Source organism: Mustela erminea, chromosome 1 (assembly GCF_009829155.1).
Source record: "Mustela erminea isolate mMusErm1 chromosome 1, mMusErm1.Pri, whole genome shotgun sequence".
Lineage (NCBI taxonomy): Eukaryota > Metazoa > Chordata > Mammalia > Carnivora > Mustelidae > Mustela > Mustela erminea.
The window spans coordinates 143,993,503-144,014,970 of NC_045614.1; the positions used below are offsets into that span (position 1 = coordinate 143,993,503).

General features: G+C 45.0%; 1 protein-coding gene across 1 annotated transcript in view; it reads left to right on the forward strand.

Moving 5' to 3' along the window:
* The first annotated feature begins 1,353 nt into the window (after nucleotides 1–1,353).
* MINDY4B (MINDY family member 4B) overlaps nucleotides 1,354–21,468 on the forward strand; it is a 35,898-nt gene continuing 15,783 nt past the window's right edge. The window contains exons 1-8 of the mRNA XM_032343778.1: nucleotides 1,354–1,460; nucleotides 1,676–1,703; nucleotides 3,329–3,496; nucleotides 11,287–11,406; nucleotides 12,154–12,245; nucleotides 14,993–15,158; nucleotides 15,930–15,995; nucleotides 21,129–21,199. Of these exons, the coding sequence (XP_032199669.1) occupies nucleotides 1,354–1,460; nucleotides 1,676–1,703; nucleotides 3,329–3,496; nucleotides 11,287–11,406; nucleotides 12,154–12,245; nucleotides 14,993–15,158; nucleotides 15,930–15,995; nucleotides 21,129–21,199 (818 nt within the window). The remainder of the gene's footprint in view (nucleotides 1,461–1,675; nucleotides 1,704–3,328; nucleotides 3,497–11,286; nucleotides 11,407–12,153; nucleotides 12,246–14,992; nucleotides 15,159–15,929; nucleotides 15,996–21,128; nucleotides 21,200–21,468) is intronic.

Here is a 21,468-nt window from a genome sequence, read left to right on the forward strand (position 1 = left end):
CTAGTGACTTGCTGTGTTTCAGGGTCTCTGCCGTATTACATAAAACCAATCCCCTCAGTCCCAACCACACTAGTCATAGTAAATCCAGGTCGCCTCTTTGCCTTGACTTCTCAGCATTCTCAGAATTTTACAGAACTCTTGATCAGAAATGTTCAAAGAGAAAAATGACCTCTTTAGGGTCAATTCTGATATTCAACCAAATCCGAAGAGATAAGAAAACTTTTACTGGTAGTCAGTATTTGTTTTTGTTAAATACTATTGTATTACTCAAGGCTTTCCACAGAGAGAGAGAGAGAGAGAGATCTTTACTGTAAGGAACTGACTTATGTGATTGTGAAGAAGAACAAGTCTGAAATGTGCAGAGCACTTCCCTTGCAGGGAGACTCAGAGAAGAGTGAACACTGTACTCTTGAATATGAAGACCGACTAGAGGCAGAGTCCTTCTTCCTTGGGAGACTTGAGTCTCTTTCCTTAAGGCCATCAGGATTTGTTGAGGTCCAACCACATTTTGGAGTATAACCCACTTTCCTTAAAACCTACCATTTAAATGTTAATCACATCCAAAAAACCAAAAAACAAAAAACCCTTCCCAGCAACATTGGGATTGGTGTTTGACCAAAAACCGGTTTCTGGAACCTCACAAGAAGACACATAAAATTAACCATTACAGCAATGAATATTCTTTATTATGCCAGCTATTGTGGCTACATTTCCTTCAGCCAATAGGACATGACATAATTTGGGGCCTCTCCCTGAAACAAAATCAAATCAGTCCTTCAAATTGTGTGCAAGATTTCTGTGTACTAAACTCTGTGTCAGACATCTGTTGGCCAGTGTCTTCCTTGGCCTCCATATGATCCAACAGTAGTTGACACAGTTTTTAGATATCAACAGGATGGTGTTTACCCCTGCCCCTGCCCCCTTTTGGCTAAGTCTTTCTGTACCACAAACATTTCCACAGAGGCATGACAGCTTAAAGTACTATCACATTCCACCGGGATGGTATCCTTCGTCAATTAAATTATCTCAATTGTTCTGATACAGAGAAGTAATTGCAATCCTTTGTTTATAAATCTGCATCTTGGATTAAACATTCATGATATCTATACAGGGAACAATAATACACAAAGTATTCCACCTCTGATGAAAGTTGAGTCATGATCTGATAGCAGGGGCTTACATTGAGCCCAGAGCAGCGACGGTGTGGTGTGGTGTCCTCTCCTTGGTCACAAGTCGGGGCGGCCCTCCAGCTGGCCCAGCCCACAGAGCCAGCGTCTCGCTTCCCCACCACCCGACCTCTCTCTCCCAACCTAACAACTCCCTTCTTAATTTTCCCATCTTCCCCAAAGGACTATGCAAGTCTTGGACCAGGAGCAATGCTCCTGGGAGCTGGATTTGGAAGAGATAACCAGGAAAATTTCATTTCTTGACAAATGGCGGCAAATCTTTAGTTGTCACAGGTATGATGTGCTTGTTTTCTCGTTTCTCTAGAACCAGAGGGATTTCAGGTGTTTTATGCTCACTACATGAGAAGTCCCCATTATAGGCTGACATTTAAGATGCTTTAGGAATAACCATTTGTGGAGAGAGTCTTTGCTAGCAAGATTGGGTTTGAGGGGGTTTGAGGGTTGGATAGAGTAAGTCATTTACTTGATGTTTTCTCTTTCATTTATAGGTTGGGAACCAATAACACAACTCTTCAGGTAATTACTTTTCTCGAAGCCGATGTGTTTTCTTCTAGTTTCTTCTTCCAACAATCACATTAATGGCATAATCTGCATTTATTCTATGCACATAATGTTACTGAGGCACCCAGCATTTAACGTGTGAACACATAAAACTAGAAAGCTCGTTGAAATCTTGTCTTGTACTTTCCTTTTTCATAAAAATCTCTTCCTACTTTTAAGTACTTTTCATCATTAAGAGCGCCATATGGTTATTATTTTAGAAAAAAGTAATATTAGAATCTAAGGTTCTTACACTTGTGAAATAACACTAGATTCTGACATCCAAGTGTTTCAGTGTTGCTGAAGAAAAGTAATTTTGAAAGTCGCTATCATCTTTATTCAGCTTTTGAAAAACTGTTTTCCTTCATCATTTTCAAATAAGGCAAAGGTGACTGAATTCAGGTGTTACTAGGTATTTTAAAATCTGTTATACGATAGAAGATGAAAGATTTTTTTTATCTCCTGTAACCTGGAAAGGTTACAAGGTAACGAACTTGGTATTTCAGATATTAATTCAATCTCTGAACAAACACAGCGCACAATAGGAAGGGGATTTTCCTGGCACCAATATATGATATGATCAAACAACTGAATTATTAATATTTTAACTGTAACGCTAAAGCAACTACCTCCAAGTAACCTGTCATCAGAAGCCTTATTTGTGCTAAAACTTTCGTAACCCTAGTCTAAATTAGAATCAGGGAGATAATGCTTCCATTTTAGTCCTGGAAGTATTAAGTGGAAATAGCTACCATTTGGGTGACTAGAATATTCAAAAGATAAAACAATCTTTGAAAGGAAAAATAAATAAATAAATGTCAAGTTACGCTTTATACAAGGAGAGGGAAACCCATCACTACAAATGCAAAGATTTTCCATTTGATTTACAGAATGTGTCATATCCCAACAGCCGTCTGCAATTTGGATGCTGTGTTTCTGAGATAAGAAAGCATCTTAGCCTCTAGGAATCCAGAAAAGAAGGCCGTTTCCTTCATGTTTCAGCTACCGATAGGGCAGATTTGTTTCACAACATTATTGAAAGTAGACCTGATGCTAACATATTTAAACGCCACAAGAATCAGTCAAGAAAAGCTAAAAATATTTTCTTTCCCTTAAAGGTAGGAGATGGATTTTTTAAAGAAAAAAAAAATTATAACTCACTTATTAGGGAGCAGGAATCCAAGAGAATTAAAAGGAGGTAATCTAACCTTATTAGTGGTAAGTGAACAACATGGGGAGGACCTTCCAGTATAGACTGGAAGGATTCATTGTTTATAAATTGTTGTCTTCTCAAAACAAGAGACAGTGACATTTACATTCTTCTCTAAACATAATTTCAAGTCAATGTCTTGATAGCATTAATTATGTTTCCATAGTTACATTTAACCTCTCCCAGTCACGTAGAACTTACGAGAAACCCCTTTGACACAGACAGAAGGGTTTTTCTGCCTCTTTTACTGCTATTTATCACTATTTTCTGATGTCTGTAAAAGGGAGACAGTATTTTCTGAACACCGCTATTTCAGAGAGAAAGAGAGAAGAGGGGAAAAGTACATCACCAGCTCTGTTTGGTTTGTTTTTGGTGGTGGTATTTTACACAGAATCACGAAGGCATCCACCCACCTGCTGATGAAACTGAAGCTGAAACGGCAATACCTCAGCCCAAAGGACAAGGATATTGGCCATCAAGTAGCCTTTGTTCTATTCCCAAACTCCCTATCATCTCTTCAAAATCAGGCGGCTTTCCCATCTCCCTAGCAATGGCCACGGTAAGTATAGCTTGTCAATTAAACATGAAAGGAAACGTAATCTTCTCCAAACAACAAGGCTGGGGAATCTTATCTGCTGTCATGGGAGAGTATTATCGAAGATAAGACTACAGACGGTGGTTATTGGTAAAAGGAGACTATAATTAAAATGACTTATTTATGCTATTTTTCAAGGACGTCGGTGATGTTACAATCTTTCCCTCCCAAACTCAGAGAGTGTCTCTATTCACTTCCTTGGTCTGCCAATTAACTTTGAGGGAGTGAGGGAGTTAAGTTCAAATAAATCATTATATAAGGTAAGATAGGGCAGGTGACGAGTGCTGCCAACAACTGCGCAGGAAGCCGAGTCGCTGGGTGAGGCAGGCTCTGTCCTCGCTGGCAGGGTCAGGGAGAGGTGGGGCACCTGGGCCGGGCCTGGTCCTCTTTCTCTCTGAAATAGCGGTGTTCAAGGAGCTGATCTCAGGAAATGTTTTCTGGGGCTGCCAACGAGCCGGCAGATGTGAAAAAAACCTGACACTGAGGTTATTCAAGTGGATCTGGAAGCTCCTGGTCCCGGGGACCATTTGCTCAATTCCACACTTGATGGGTGGAGGCAGAGGGCTGAGGCAGAGACCCAGCTAACAGGTGAACTAGCAGTATCTCATTGGATCAAACAGGCCAGGGCTGGAGTCTACACCTTGGCAATGGTCCGAAGGCCCAACTGTCAAGGTCAAAGAGGCATGATTGGGAACTGGGGAGGTAAGCCCTGGGTCAAGCCAGGGGGAAAGGAACAGCTAGAGTGAGGGATCCCTTCGACTGGATTGCCTCCAAGATAGTTCTCTCAACCATAGTGAGACTCAGGACAATTTCTTCTCCGGACCTTCACCCTGACCCTTGAACTTGCATGCTGTATCCTAAAGCCTCGGGCAGAGACTTTTCCTACAGGCCCTAAAAAAAAAGAACTGGAAGAAGCACTTCTTCCTGAGGACATCCTGCCCTATACCTGAGCAAGCTGCAGAAAGCACCCAGGATGATGAGCCTGGTCACCTGGTTACCTGGGCAAAAACTAGTAACACTTGTTGGTTGTAGGAGGCCTGCCATGTACATACAGTTCCACAGCCCGTGCACTGCACACAGGGTCCCAGCTGAGAGGGATGAATGGGGCTTGGAACCTCTGCTGGGCAAACCACACAGTCTCCACCTGCTTTTTGAGTTGGCCCTGACTGCAGTATTTCCAACCCTGGATACAGCCTTTCCTTATGGTCCTCAGATACGATATCATCACGTGTAAGGACCAAGCCCCCACAGTCCTTTTCATCATGCATACCCTCACTGGCTTCACGGAGCAACTCTCTTTCCTGTCATAGTTACAGTACAAACGGACTGGGAGGCCCACCGTTCTTTCTCATTATCAAAAACCTTTCTGCCTTAATCCACCTTCCCTCTGCTGTTCGAAGACCAGATGTCACAGGAAGATAGATCAGCCAGGCCCTCATGAGATGCTGCACCTGCTTATGGACCTCACAGCCCCAGATGGTGCCTTAGCTCGTGTCTTACGTATCTAGTGAGTGGCTCGCCTTTCAGGGAATGAAGACAGGCAATGAACGTGGGATCCTGTCCAAATCTCCAGTGTTAGTGATCGTTTGGCTTATGCTGTGCCATAGAACCAGAAGTTAGAGCACCTAACTGTATTTTACCAGAAAAGATAATGTTTTTGACAAACCATCTTTAATTAGAATGTCTTCCTGGCTCTGTAATGAATTTCTATGGGGACCATCATTTTTGAATTTACAAGCATCTGGAAATTAGACTACCTTTTCTATGAAAAAAGAGAAAGACCAGGGATCTATATCAGTATTGGCCCGTATATGCTTACAGAAATTCCAGAAGCCTTCAAAGAATGTAACAGTGGAGGGAAAGAGTGGGGCAGGAGACGCAGGTGGGAGGGAATCTTCTCTCAGTGTACCTTTTTGTACACTCTGAATTTGGAACCATGTGAACGTGTAATCTATTTTTAAAAACACACATAGAAATTTTAAAAACGGAAAAAAAAAAAGGATTCGCAGATGTTTCCAAAGTCTTCTAGTCTCTCTTTATATTGTGGAAGCAAGAGAGGCTGAGTCTGAATTCCCCCACTTATCTACCAAACACAAACATGGTGTGATTGCACACCTCCCCCATGACTTTTCCAAGGCAATACTCCCGCTTTCGGAAAAGCCTGGGGGACAAAAGAATCAGACCACTCTAGCCTGAACCGGAGTTGATGGAGTGTTAAGGAGGTCCCAGAAGTGGAGATAATTGATTTTTCTCTTGAAAAAAAAATTTTTTTTGGACGTATTCCCATTATGTGGGCCAGATGATAGTGTGTCCTTTAAATAGCAATAGCATTAATTAAACACACCCTGGGATTTTGAGATGCTGAGTCTTGGGATTCTGAATACGTGTGTTCTAGGGAGGTGGTTTGGAAGCTTGACCAATTCTAATCGACGTTTCGGCGGTGCAGCCTCCTGGCAAATTATCAGAGCTATTGAATCCTAATACTCACTGGAGAGTGCCTTTTGTTGTCATTCTCTCTCTTTTCCCTTCCCTGTTTGGGGTGGGGGTGCCTGGGACTTCCTGACTTTAGCACACACTCTTTGCTGGGAATCTGCTAAGAAAGGAGTGGAGGTGAACCTTCTCTCTCCCCAGCTCTCCTGTTTCTCACCTTTTGTTGACCCATTTCCAACACGACAGCTTTCTTCCTTCCCCCAACCAAACACCTCACAGTGCATGAGGTGTAATGACTGATGGCCAAGGCAGCCGGCCCAGGTAGGATTACAGAGAACATGAGCATCCTTCCTTGTGCTCTCCTGCCAGCACCTCCCTGCCCCTCCCCCCAACACTGCTTCGCTCCAGGGCACTTTCCCATCCTCCTCCACAACCAGGCCCTTCTCCAGAACCCAGCCTGGGAGACGTTCTTGTAGCCTCTTTTGTCAGCAGCCAATAAACCAACCCCTGCTGTGTTTGCAATACCACCCAGCACAATCATATTAAAAATGTAACACTGGGAGATCAACATATTCTGGTGGAGACCCAGACAAATGAAGCTTCCATGGAGGATAACAGGCAAGGGGGTGGCTTTTTGGAAGTGAGAAGCACAGCCTGGTACCCCAGCATAAAGTCTGGTCAATAGATGAAACTCAGGGGATGTTTGCTTGATTAATTCACTGCTCTGGACAATTTCCCACAGAGGCATCTCAGTATGGGGCAGCGATTATCAACTGTGTGCCCCTCAGGTGCCCTCTCTACCCTTCTCCACCCTGCTTTCTGCCAAAACTGACCTGGAGGAACTCCATCAACAGGGCTCCCTCCTCCTCTGGCTTCCTACTTAGTTTGACCAATGGGAGCCCCCTGGAGGGAGCCTGAAGGGAGGAAAGGGAGAGAGAAACCAGGCACTGTGTAGCCCGCTGACTCCCTCTTCTCTTGTGGCAGTTCTCGCCCCGGGACTTTCTCCTTCCTGGTTCAGGTCACTCTCCCCAGCCCCCAACACTCTTCAGGTCTAGGGCAGATAGTGCTGCTCGTGGTAGGACACTGCGTTAGTTACTGTGCTTTCCCCACACGCAGCCCACATCTTTGTAGACAGTTCCTGTCTTCAACTTTCCTCAAGTTAATTACCCTGACTTAAGCATGCCATCTGTTCCCTGCTGGGATTCTTACTGGTACAAGTCGGAAGGCTTGCACTGGGGTCCCGGAGTTGCCATTTACAAAATACCTGACCTTGGGCACATACATAGCGGCTGTGTACCCCAAACTTTTTAATTGTAGAATGGAAGAGCCAAATTAGATTTAAAAAAAAAAAATTCAGCAAATGCTTATTGTGAACCTGTTATGTACCAGCCTCTGCACCAGATGCTGAGGGGTCCATGTTGGACGTGATCAAGCCAAGAGTCTACTCTACCACTCTGTTTGACAGGCTAGGAGAAAGATGTTTCTTAGGACTCACTAATTCTAAAATCTCTGATTCCATGATGAGCTGGTAGTTTCTAAGGCAAGAACAGATTTAGAAAAGAAGCTTCAAAAAGAGTTATTTTAACTCACGTTGGGGGCAGAGGCCAGTGTGGACATGCTCCCATCTGCATGGTCAAGGTTGCCGCAGGGAAAATCTAAGCCCAGGGACCAGAATCAAGGCAGTCAAGGCAAGGAAATTAAATGTATTGGGAAGAATGATCAGGACCTCTGTGTTTTTCTGCGTGTGTGTATGTGTGAACGTGTATACGTGTGTGAGTATGTATGTGTGAGTGTGTGTGTGAGTGTGCGAGATAATGATCCTCATCATTATCCTGATCACAGCAGTCAGGAGAGAAAGGTACTCATTACAAATCCTTGAAAACTCACAAAGTGAAAAGAGAGAAACTGTAAACCGTGCTTGATTGTGTTAAATAGTAACGATCACTAGAGTCATTTATTAGGACTGTTTGCCATTTGTGTCTACTTACCAGGCACACAATGACATAAGCCTGTCATTGAATACACCAGGTTAATCTTGTGATAAGTTAGATTTGCTATGAAGGGAAATGTTATAGAGGTAAGATGAGTCACCTTTACTGTGACGAGGGCCAGTGGGTCTGGCCTGAGCGGCCCACGGCTCCTCTGTTCGAGGCCTGCCCGAGTTGTATCTGGACAGGCACACTCGCCACGCTGGAAGTCGTACCCAGCAACAGAAACAGGGTTTGGTTTGGTTTAGTTTGCAGAGTTTTAGTAATTGAATTTGAGTTCTAAGCCTTCTTAGTGCCAACAGTCTTCATCTCCCACATTTATCCACGGCTTCCCCTCTCCTCCTCCTGCCAGGCTCGGCTCTTTTCTCATCTGTGAGGGAACTTTCTTCCCTACAGCGTCCCGGTGGAGACAGGCTGTGTGTTCACAGAGAGAGTAACACCCTGCATTTACTCAGCACTCACGGTGGTTCCTAAAGCCTTTGTCCATACTTCTTCCTTTTCAATAATAGTCATAATGTGAATTGAGCAAGGATTATCTGCATTTCAGGATAAGCAAAGAAAATCTTAGCAAGGATGGGCAGTCTGTCCAAGTGCACATGGTCAGTGAGCGGCGGAAATGGGCTCTCAAGCCTGGAGTTGGGAGGGCTCAGTCTTTCTTCTGTCTGGGATGCCCTGATGTCAGGGAAGAACTTGGATTCATTTTCAGTCCTCTCCTGGGGATGTCCTGGGTGGTGGCCCATTGACCATGGGGCACACTGAGTCTGTGTTTTCCAAGAGCAGCCTCTATGCAATTTGGCTCCTTCTCCTTGATTTGCTGTTGCCCTGAGACACCAGGGCAATAGCACTTTTCTTCAAGTGCACTCCTGGGCCCTTGCTCACCCCAAAATGCACCTGCCTCTGCTTCTTTGTAGAGATGGTCTTTTCTTTTGATGGTGGGAGCAGTGACAGCCAGGAAATAAACTCCAGCTCCAGAACCAGATCATGGTCCAACAAGGGAAAAACCATTCCTCTCCTGCATCCGGCCTCTTAGAAACCATCGGGCTCTGGACCTAATGGTTGCCTGTTCTTTTTGTCCACACTCTTCAGCTGGCTGTGAATGTGTGAATGTGATACTCAAGGCTTCCAGGATCCACCCTGTGGTACTTTCCAGTCTCAACTTGCATAGACTTCCTGCCCCATGGTTCTGGAACACACACATATGTGCATACACATGCACACTTCACAACGTCTCCTCTCCCTGGATGTTCTGGGTACTCTACGTGTGTGTGTGAGTGTGTGTGTGTGTATGCGTGTGTATTTGCCGAGCTTCTCCACCTAGCCTCCCCTCCATTATAGGCAATAGGCCACTGTGTGGTCTGTACTAAAGTGTGCGATATGTGCCTCTGCTGGAGCATGAGTGCTTTTAAGGATGTGTCATTAAGTAGCACATTAAATAGACTGAGTCACCTTGTGGGAAAATTAGCTCCTTCTTCACTCTGGGAGACCCCGGAGAAAGACTCTGTAAGGGGTACACATGTTGACACCTCTTTAACACTTCCAACTTCCTTTTTTAATTAAAAAGAATGTGAGGTCAGGCATTTCATAGGCAATGGTTTCTAGCCTAAGTCAATAACATTGTTTTTTTTCCATTATTTTTTTCTATATGGCAAATGATTTTGATTCCCAGTTAAAGATGTGATATGAAGTGTCCTTATTCAATAGATATTTTTCAAGGTATAAAAGAGTAGGTCAGGCTAATTAAAGATATCAATTTAATAATGATTGTCAACCAAAAAGAAGAGCAATCATAGGATGATACCCACTCAAAGCCGGGAAGGCAGAGTAGTGATGTTGGAATGGACTCAAAGCCCAGCTGTTTCTACCAGCTGGGAGACTTAGTCAAATACTTCTCGGTGAAAGGGGGAATAATAAGAGTACTTACCTCAAAGAATTAAACAAACATAATGAACATAAAGCACTCAGGCCAGTGCCTGGTGCATAGAAAATGCTCAATAAATGCTAGATGCCATTTGCTGGCCCAGTTCAAATACTACCTCTTCCAGGAAGCCTTCTTGAGTGCTCCTGTCAGAAGTTCTCCTTCTTCTGTTCTCTCAAGCTACTTTGTACCTACAGAACTTTACACATTCTATCTTGTATATAGTTGTGGGATATTGGACTTTTTACATATCTATATCCCACATAGGACCAATCACATGCTAAATAACTAACATGGCCCAGATTATGAATGCATTCCCTTTTTTTTCATGTGTTTGGCTTATAAAAGCTTATTTTTTTCTGGAAAGCTCTAGAAGACCCTCTCCAATCTCAACATGCTATAGAGTGTCCAGGAAAACCTTAAAGATTTTGGGGCACAAGAACAAAGAATGCTTGCTTAGTATCATTTATTTATTTATTTATTTATTTTAAAGATTTTATTTATTTGTCAGAGAGAGAGAGAGCGAGAGCGAGCACAGGCAGACAGAGCGGCAGGCAGAGTCAGAGGGAGAAGCAGGCTCCCTGCGGGGCAAGGAGCCCGATGTGGGACTCGATCCCAGGACGCTGGGATCATGACCTGAGCGGAAGGCACCTGCTTCACCGAGCCACCCAGGCATCCCGCTTAGTATCATTTAAATCAATATTGCACTCAGGCTAGAAACACGGAGTCCTGTCTGTTTCTTGTTTCTAGAGCACCCGAGCCACCCAGGCATCCCGCTTAGTATCATTTAAATCAATATTGCACTCAGGCTAGAAACACGGAGTCCTGTCTGTTTCTTGTTTCTAGAGCAATTGAGAAAGACTCCAAGATGGGAGAGGTAGGGGCTGCAGAGTCAAGGCTATAGATAGGGACAAGAGGCACAGAGGCAGAGCAGCAGCCCATGGTGGACTGCAAGTCATGAAGGAGAGATGGCTGGCAATGGAGGGTGAGACAGACGGGGACAACAAGGTACAAAGTTGACACACTGAACCTTCAGGATGAAAGAGTCTAGGGGTGCCTGGGTGGCTCAGTCAGTTAAGTGGCCCCATAATCTCAGGGTCCTGGGATTGAGCCCCACATTGCACTCCCCGCCCAGCAGGGAGTCTGCTTTTCCCTCTCCCTCGGCTCCTCTCCCACTGTTCTCTCTCTCTCAAGTAAATAAATAAACTCTTTAAAAAAAAAATAGTCTAAGGGAACCTGGTGTGACCCTTTTGCACAAGACTGTACAGTTAAGACAGGGAATAAGATAAAACGTAAACCAGCATGTAGGAAAGGGACAGGCCTACCTCCACAGGTTTACCACCTTACTTAAGGCTGTTTGATAAGCAATGTGTCTAAGAAGAATTATCTTTGTTTGAATCCTTTATTTCCCCTCTCCTCAGAAGTTACGGCAGACCATCTTTGGAAATGCCATGCAAGTCTTCAGCTATGACTGGAAAAAGGCCTATTTCCGTTTCCATGATCCTTTTTCTGACCTGGCTTTTGCTTTGGAAGTAGGAAAGGTAATAATAGGCAAAAATTTTTAAATATTCTAATTCCATATTCCCTATCCATATGTCCTTCTATTCTCATCCATAAGAATATATGTTTTCATTATAATCATTTGTAGAAGCGTGTTTCATATAATTTAAAATTTAACCTTAAATGATAAGAGGCTGTTTAAAATTATAGCTCAGTGTCAGGATATAGCAAAGTCTCAACCTCCTTCCCTCCATGCCTCGCCCCGATACACCCTGCCCTCCCCAATTCTAGTTTTCCTGGCTCTTCTCTCCAAGTTCTATGTATCCCTGAGGATGTGAAGGCAGGAGATCCAGGAGCTCTTTCCTGGCTTGTTTAAAATCTCAGTAATTCATGTCCTCAATTACCAGTCACACAGAATTTCAAGGACTAGCCAAAAATTCCTGACATCCTCCAAGTATAAAAGCTGGATAGGAAGCGGGAGCATGGCAGAGGTAGGGTGGAGGAGGACCCACGTTCCCAGGTGCCAGTCTACAGGGTTCCACAAAGAAGGTGGTTGTTGCAGATTCTGGTCCAGCCATGGCATTTGACCAGAGCCCGCGTACATAGTACGGTGTCCCTTCGCTCAGCTGAGGGATGCTATATACCAGGAGGAAAAGGGCTGCAAGGAATAGATGGCATCCATTTCCAAGAGTTCTCCTTTGTCATGTTGGTCCCATGGGGTTCCAGCACAATTGTAAAGCCCTGCTCCCAACCCTCACATGCCTCACTATTCATCTTCCCCGTTTCAGGGAGGTGCCCGAAGCATTCAGATGGCTGTACAAGGATCCATCATCAAACACTTGTTGTTTACCGGGAAGGAAAAAGACTGTAACCTTCACAGGTAAGGGGCCTAGAACCACTTGAGAGAATTAACCATCTCATGAGAACCTTTGTGTGCCAAATAGTCACTAGGGAAAATTCCCTGGGTGGCCTCAGGAAGGGAACTTATCTCACGAAACCAAAATGGCTCTGGTTCTCCCAGAGGGACTGGATTTGGTGGCTAGGGAGGACTCTCCTGGAGCCACTCTCAATGGCTGCCAGGATAATGCTGACAGTTCTTATGCTCCGTGGCAGATCCTCTTGTCAAGTAAAGCGGTGCACCTGGTCTCAGGTGGGCTTACTTGACAATATTTGATGTGGGAAACCCCAAACTAACAATTTCAAGGAGGAACAAAAGGGCTGCTTTCTTAAAAACCCTGATAAATGAAGGATTAATTCTCCTATTTCACCAGGCTGGCAAAGTACAGTTTTTGGTAGTTGCCTATTTAAGAAAATCAGTTCAAATGGTTTTACTTAGAAGTCAACAAACCTCATCATGTGCAAAGCTCTATGCTTGATATTAGAAAAAATATAAATAAGTAAAAGGTATATATCCACCCTCAGCAGGATAAGTTATCCCTCAAAACAGGAACTAAATGTATAATTTTTCTAAGATCATGAAATGCAGTTTCCTGACAGAGCAAGAGGTGGAAATTCTTTATACAAGTGATTTGTGAAGGGAATGTCCTGTTGGAAAGGAAAAAAGTTCTTTTACCCTTCTAGCTTCTTTGGCTGGTCTAATAATTAACCTGACATTAGAGAGATTAACAGGATAAAAACAAAAAGAAGTTTAATAATATGTATATATCCTGTATACCTAGGAGAAACCCAAGAAAATTGAGTAACCAAAGGCATCACCTTAAATACCAAAGGCATAGCCAAAGGCATCGCCTTAAATACCATCTTTAGTGAAAGACCAAAGAAAGTGTTGGGGGTGGGGATTCTGTTATGAGAGGTTACCAGGAAAAGCACAGTAAACAAGGGTAAAATTGTTTTGTAGATTTACATCTGTGCATTCTCTACTGATAGGAGTTTCTAAAGATTTAGAGCCATCCCCCTCCTCCAGTGAGGGAAACACCCTTAAAAATGGAGGTTTCCCTTAAAATGTCTTTTACAAAAAGCTAGCTTCTGAGTTTCAGAACTTCCCTTGAGTCTGTAGTTTGTTTTTGTTTTTAAATAACCAGTTGAAAATAATCAGTATGCCAAAGAGGCAAATGTTGGAGTGGCAAGAATCGCTCCCCTTTGGCCCTCAGGAGCTGCAGGAGGGAAGCAGGAAAGGGAAGAAGCAGAAGAATGTGGTCTGCAGCGATATCCAGCCTCAGTCTGATCCCATGTGAGCTCTGCAACCTCAGCTGCCCCATCTTCAAAGAAGGAAGTGGGGCCTTTGTGCTTCCCACCTGGCCATTGGCTTTGACCCATGCCTCGAAAGGCAGGCCAAACTCGTAATCACTCCCGGCAAGGTGACTCAAGCTCTTCAGAGAAAGTTGAAAAGTAGGAGCCATGAGTAGCAGTCCCTCAAAGCAGCTGGGGAAGTTGTCTACCAACTAAGTAAAAGGGACCTCAAGGAATCTAGATGAAACACAACACACTTGCTACACACATAAAGCACTTAGCACAGGACCTGGTGTGCAGAAAATATTAACTATGTGGTAACGAGGAACCGTCTCATAGACCTGCCCCGCGAAGACTTCCTGAACCTTCTTGCTCAGAAGTCCTGTCTCCTTCTCCTGCACGGTCAAAGCACTTTGTTTTATTCTCATCCACTTCCTCAGACTAGAGTTTTGGAGTATGAAACTCCTTGGAACTCGATTCTGTATCATCACAGGGCTAGAAGAATGATAGATACCATGGTTGAGTTCATTCGTGAACCCCTATCTGTGTGTTTCTCTAACAGTTGTCTGTGTTAAACATTTAGAAAGCCAGCCTAGTAAAGGTCTACCACATAAAGACTGGCTCCCATTTCCCCGGGAAATGCTGACAGCCTGGGATAGCTCCCTAGACTATCGTGGTGAAGAGCAGGGAGTATGAGCAAGGCCGCCTGATTTCAGGTCACTGCTCTACCACTTTAAGGGTGAAAGACCAAGGGCCAATCATTCAACCTCTTTTTCTTTCTTCTCCTCTAAAATGCAAGGAACAGTAGTAACTACTTCACAAGGTTGAAGTGTGGATGAAATGAGGTGACATGTGTGAAACCCTTAGAATAATGCTGGGGGGAGTGAGTGGCAGGTGAGCCTAAGCTACAAGTCAGTGAGGGTGACATAAGGTGAGTCTCCAGTGAGTCGTGGGCAGGACAGATAAGAATAGCCCATTAAAGGTGCATCAGGGCACGCAAAGGCACGGAGGTGGAATGTAGGAAGTATGTTCAGGGTACTGGTCCTGTGGGACAGGGGGTTTGCAAAATAACGCTGGGGAAGTAACACTGCAAGGATTGTTTAGGGTCACCCTTGCAAAGGGACCGTTATTGGGGTTAGAAGTTTGGCTCAGTCTCTGCTGGAGTTCAGGGGAGGGGACATCGGTGGGGACTGAAGTGGGGTGATGACTCACAGGGCAGCACTGGCTAAGATCATGAAGAGAAATACTATGTGAGGATGCCAGTTCCCGTGATAGAGTAAAAACAGGTCCTCCGTAACATTCTCACGGGGTAGGTTGAGGAAGGAACCAAACAGACCCACCTGGGGTTCAGAAGGGGACTTCAAGGTGGAGACACCTCACATTAGTCTTGGTGACTGTTCATGCTCCTGTTTTCCCACCCAAATTCCTGTGCTGTAGTTTATGTGCAGTAAGCAAACGGGAGCAGGACCAGGGCCTGGCTATAGCACTGGCTGGCATCCTGTGGATGACGGGAGCTGCTGAGAAGGCCACCGTCTGTCTTGTCACCGAGGACACTTATGTCCTCTCGACTCCTGACTACTCGGGAGATGATTTCACAGAGCGGGTAAGTGCACCCCCGCCCTTTCTGCCAAATAAAGGGCTAGTGAAGCCTAAGAGGGTACTGGATTCAACATGGAAATGAAGACGAGGTCTCATCCATGCTCCTCGAAGAGTCCAATGTGGTCAAAGGCATCTTCCAAAGGAGGTAGGGACCAAGGAAGGGGTGTAAGTGATTCAGGCAGCCTTAGGAGAGAATCCTGCTGTGAATTTTTCCTTCCAGAATTCACCACGATCAAAAATATCCCATGCCTGGGGCACTCTGGTGGCTCAGTGATTTAAAGCCTCTGCCTTTGGCTTAGGTCACGATCTGACGGTCCTGGGATTGAGCCCCGCACAGGCTCTCTGCTCAGCGGGGATCCTGCTTCCTCCCCTCTCTCTCTGCCTGCCTCTCAGCCTACTTACGATCTCTGTCAAATAAATAAATAAAATCTTAAAAAAAAAAAAAAATCCCATGCCTGAAATTATAGACGGCATTTCCGTAACCACTATCTTAAACTTTGCTGAGTTCTACCTATGAGGAAAAAAATATGTTTATGGTCTTATGGCTCAAGATATCATATTGGTTTAAAACTTAGGAATGGAAAAGTAAGGCCAGGCCATCCACTCTCACTATGTCTGTTTTACATGGCCTTGTATCAGATAATATGGCTAGTTTTAGCCGTGTGACTCTGCAATGAAACAAAAAGCTCCCTTGAGGAAATAACAGTAAGTTGACATCGTATGGATGTAGCTTTCATCTTCCTTTTCATTTTTATCTTCTATTCCTGATTTATAGCTCCAGCTGTTTGAACTTTCAGAGAAAGAAGCCACTGAGAGATTCATCTATGATCATTTACAATGTGTAAGTGCTTAAGTGTTGAGATAATTCCTTTATGTTGAACTGATCTTACAGGAATCTTCTTTCTTTTCCAAAGTGTATTTCTAATGATGCTTATTAAGAAAACCAGGTCATTTTGAAAGCTAAGAAAGGGCTGAATGAGAGAAAGAGAAGCCCGCCTCTCCCTCCCACAGCCTAAAAAGAGGCCAGCTCACACACAGGCCACTCACAATTGCCTCTTTGTCCCTGACTAATCAAACCCAGAGAATAATACTATAGAGGGCATATGCCAAGATTTCTTTTGTGGAAAGAGAATATGTCAAAGCAGTCTTGCCTCATCTAATGGATAAAACATAAAAACGTTCAACAACTAAGGCCCTAGTCTAAGGTACCAAAATGACCATTCACAGTGACTCCAAGGAAAGGACTTCTGGTCTGAGAGACGTGGCCCCGTTTCAACTGTTCTACTAGCACCTTCCACACAGTGTCCTTCTGGTGGCCATGGCTCTTGCCCACTTCCCAGAATGGGACAGTGCTAATCTAAGGTGCTCTTTTAAGATTCCTTTGCAGGGAAAGGAATGAATGCTGCATATCTAAAGAATCAGAACCCTAAGGGGTAAAAGAGGACAGTTAGCAGGGTTACCATGAAGCCATGCAAGTATGGATTATACAGAAGGGGGAAATGTGTTCCATGAAACTCATCGCTCTGTTCCTTCCGAAGGCAATAAAGGCAGAAAGCTCCAGCATGAGTTCTCAGCCACACATTGGCCCTATGATCTTTTTATTTTTTAAAGATTTTTTTTTTTTTTTTTTTTTTGACAGACAGAAATCACAGGTAGGCAGAGAGGCAGGCAGAGAGAGAGGAAAGGAAGCAGGCTCCTTGCTGAGCAGAGAGCCCGATGTGGGGCTCCATCCCCGGACCCCGGGATCATGACCTGAGCCGAAGGCAGAGGCTTTAACCCACTGAGCCACCCAGGTGCCCCTGGCCCTACGATCTTGATTAGACTGGTTACCTGAGGCCTACCTCCCCCGCCATCTCATAGGTCTGTGTGGCCGGCAGAAGAACGTCCCCCTCCCCCACCCTGCACAAAGATGTCCATACCCTACCCCTTGGAACCTTCAGAGAAAAGGGGGATTAAGGTGGCTAATCAGATGACTTAATTTTTTCATTTTTTAAAATTTATGTTATCTAAGTGTAGGTGACATTCCACGTTATATTAGCTTCAGGTGCACAACACTGTGATTCAACAACTCCGGGCCATGATCCAATGCTTTAAAATAGGATGGGTTCTCTGGATTACCCAGGTGGGCCCGAGGTAATCACAAAGGCCCTGAAATACGGAAGAAGACAGACTCAGAAGTCCAAGGGTGTGATGAGAGAGCAGCGTCACCTGCCCTTGCTGCCTTTGAAGCTGCAAATGGGGGATGGGGGCACAGGGCCACCAGAAGCTGTAAGAGACACGGAAACAGATTCTCTCCCTGAGCCCCTAGCAGGCCTGCTGACATCTCGATTTTGGCTCAGTTAGACCCATTTTGGACTGTTGACCTCCAGAACTGTAAGACAGTAAGTTTGTATTATATTTTATTAAGTGTTTAATTTTAATTCTAGCCTAGTTAACATACAGTGTTATTGGAGTTTCAAAAATTTGTATTATTTAAACTACTAAATTTACTAAATTTAAACTACTAAATTTATTGTGGCAGCCTCAATATAAAAACTAAGAAACCCACATGATAGATGATAGATTTTTAATATCTGACATGGAATATTAAGTTAGAAGCCGGCTTAGGGACTCTGTTGTGGGCAGGAGAGGTTTGACGGGGTGACTCAGAGAGAGAGGACCATGTAAGAAAGGAGCCTTCCAGCAAAGAGAGGCAAGCCCTTTCCTCTTTGTCTTCTGTGTGCTGCACTCAGGCCTGGGGTAGTCTGATTCACTTGGAAGGGCCCCCACATCCGCAAGGGCTTCCTCAGTGCAGCCAGAGTGGAGAATCAGAGGGTCGGAGCTGTGCACACTAAAGACTGAGAGTCAAGCTGGGATCAGCAATACGGACCCAAAGCAGGGGCAGACCGCGTGGCATGAGTGAGTATGGCACAGCAGGGCTTCCCGGGTCAGACAGACCCGTGCTGACTGTCACCACAGCCTCCCTGGGGCAGCGTTGGCTTCATGCCTGATGCTTCTTTCAAGGGCATCCCCAACCAGGGACTGCCCATTACAATGAACCCCGACCCTAGACCATTACCAAAGCCCATTCAAGATGCACCAGTCCCATGTCCCATTTTTGCGTCCCACCTTGAGACAGAAATCTCAAGATGGAGCTCTGAGAGCTATGTGTGGATAGCAAGACCTATCTGACTTTCATTCCCCTGAAATTCAAGACCTGAATTTCATCCCCCAAGAAGATATGGGCAAGTCTTAACCCCCTGTGCTTGTGGAGGTGATCTTATTTGGAAAGGAGGTCTTTGCAAATCAAGTGACGAAGGAGGCATGTTGAATTAGGCTCAGCTCTACTCCAGGGACTGGTATCATTTTTTTTTTTTCCTTTTTTAAGATTTTATTTATTTGACACAGAGAGAGAGAAATCTCAAGTAGGCAGAGAGGCAGGCAGTTGGGGGGCGGGGGGAGGAAGCAGGCTCCCTGCCAAGCAGAAAGCCTGACGTGGGGCTGGATCCCAGGACCCTGGGATCATGACCTGAGCTGAAGGCAGAGGCTTTAACCCACTGAGCCACCCAGGTGTCCCAAGGTATCTTTAGAAGAAGAAAAGGGCAATGTGGACACAGACGCAGACATGCAGGGAGAGCACCATGGGATAAAGCAGGCGGACAGACGGGAGTGATGCAGCCGACAAGTCATCACATTCCACCAGAAACTCCAAGATGCCAGGAAGGATCCTTCCCTATGGCCCTCAGCGAGAGCGTGGCCGTGCTCTGACACCTTGATTTCAGATGTCCAGCTTCCGTAACTGTGCCAGAACAAATTCCTATTATTTTAAGCCCTTCAGATTTCTGGCAATTTGTTACAGCAGTCCTAGGAAATGAATATACCCATCATATGCGATTGGCAGCAGTAGCCCACACCGTGTTGTATTTTTAAAAATTTGACTTAGCAACTGTCAAAAACAATCGGGAAATTCCACATAAAAAAACAGATTTTTTAGCTTTTCCCCCCAAATCAGAAAATCTGGCTGCATTAGCCCTATCTTCTAGCATGTCCTCAAATTAGCTGACATGGGGGCCTGACTCCCCTGGACAAGTTGTGAGAAACTTGTTGATGCCACTTGCCAGGTCAAAGGACTTTGCAGATGTGATTAAGTTGAAGACTTTTTTTTTTTAAAGATTTTATTTATTTATTTGACAGAGATCACAAGTAGGCAGAGAGGCAGGCAGAGAGAGGGGGGCGGGGAAGCAGGCTCCCCGCCGAGCAGAGATGCGGGACTCGATCCCAGGACTCCGGGACCATGACCCAAGCTGAAGGCAGAGGCCCCAACCCAGTGAGGCACCCAGGTGCCCCTAAGTTGAAGATCTTAAAATAGGGGGATTATCCTGAATTTTCCTGGTGGGCCCAATTAATAAGAAGAGGCTTATAGGGAAAGTAGATGTCAGGAGAAAGAAATAGGTGTGAGGGGAGAAGCAGAGAGAGAAGAGGGATACCATCTTTGGTCACAATGTGGGATCATGAGCCATGGATAAGGACAGCTTCTAGAAACTGGAAAAAGGGGGGCGCCTGGGTGGCTCAGTTGCTTAAGCCTCTGCCTTCAGCATAGGTTGTGAGCCTGGAGTCCTTGAATTGGGCCTGGCGTCACTCGCTGCTTACCGGGGAATCTCCTTCTCCCTCTCAGGTTCTCTTTCTCTCTCTCTCAAATAGATAAATAAAAATCTAAAAAAAAGGAGAAGAAGAAGAAGAAGCTGGAAAAGGAAGTGAACAGCATGGCCCATAAAGCCTGCAGAAGAAACACAGGCTGGCCAGCAGTTTGCATCAAACTCAAGAAGTGACACTCATGTTGAACTTTCCAGACTATGAGACCATAAGACAATGAATTTGGGTTGTTTTGCGTCACCAAGTCTGTGGTGATTTGTTACGGCAGTAATAGGAAGTAATAGGAAACTGATAGGCCAGCATCCCGGTTTGCCTCAGGGCCCACCTTCCCCCATTTCTCTCACACTCTGCAGGACACCCATTTGGGTTCCTGTCTGGCTCCTATGGCACTGGAATTTGTTTCGCCTGAGGGTCCTGCCTCTGCCAGTTCACAGAGCGTGAAGGGGACAAATTAATCCATAAAAGGGAAAGCACCTGCATTTTAGTGGAAGCCTTCCTGATACAGTGCCTTTAAAGGAGAGATTTTAACCCTGGGAACCTTGAAAGGCAGCCAAGGCGCTAGTTTTCAGCAGGCAGAGAATTGACATAAAGCTAAGGCCTACTACCTGAATGTGGCTTGGGCAATTTGGATTTGATCCTGGAGATCACGGGGCACCTTTGGAAACTCGTGAGCAGAAAAAATAACCTGGGCCAGAGAAGAGACAGGGGAGGAGTGCCTTAAAGAGGGACGGATACTAATTTTGCTTGGTTCTTGCATGTTCCAAGCACGAAGGCGGATACTGTGCAAGATGCCATTTAACTTTTGCAACAAATCTGTACTTTATCTGCAATTGTAGATGAGGAGAGTGAAACTCAAGCATGTCAGTAACTGGGAGTGAGAGTAGAACTGTTTTGAACCTAGATCTGTGTAACTCCAGATCTAGGAGTTACAGATCTATTTCTATAAAGCATCTCTGCTCCCCTGAGGCAACGAGGAGGGAGGGATGCCCCCACCAGGGAGAGGCTGGGACGGGCGCCAGCCAAGAGCACACAGAAGGCCTGGGCTAAGGATGGACACCGGAAACATGGAGAGGAAGTATACACTACACCTGAGCCAGAATTCAAAGACAGCCACGTGACAGATACGGAGGAAAGAAAAAGAGGTCAAAAAGCAAGAGAACAACAGTGCCTGAAATGCGGCAGGATGCGTTTGAGAGTAAAGACGACCCAGGGAAACTGTCCTATTAGCAGCTTTTCTAGCTTCTTGGGTATAAATCCTTGAATACATGACTAGAGATAGACATAGGTGCATTGCTTTTAGCCAAACATGCTTTTTTTTTTTCTTTTTGTCCCCCCCAAACAGTTCAAAGGGGAAGGAAGCCATGGTGTCATCTTGTTTCTTTATAGCCTCATCTTCTCCAGAACATTTGAAAGGTAAATTCAATGAATATCTGCACAGGCACTTCCTATTGCTCTGCGATCACGGAAGGGGTGTCCTCTCGCATTGGAAAATATTTTTATGCCCTGTTGGAAACATGAGTACAGTTTTTTTCTAGTCGATGCTCTTCTGTTGCTTCACCCTTTTCTATAGTCGGTTTGGCCATAATAGCGAGTGAGTAGATATCATCAGGAAGGTTTGATTCTGCTTTTCCAGGACAGTGGTGGCTTCCTTCTTCTGGTGGTCATAAAGACGGACAGATAAC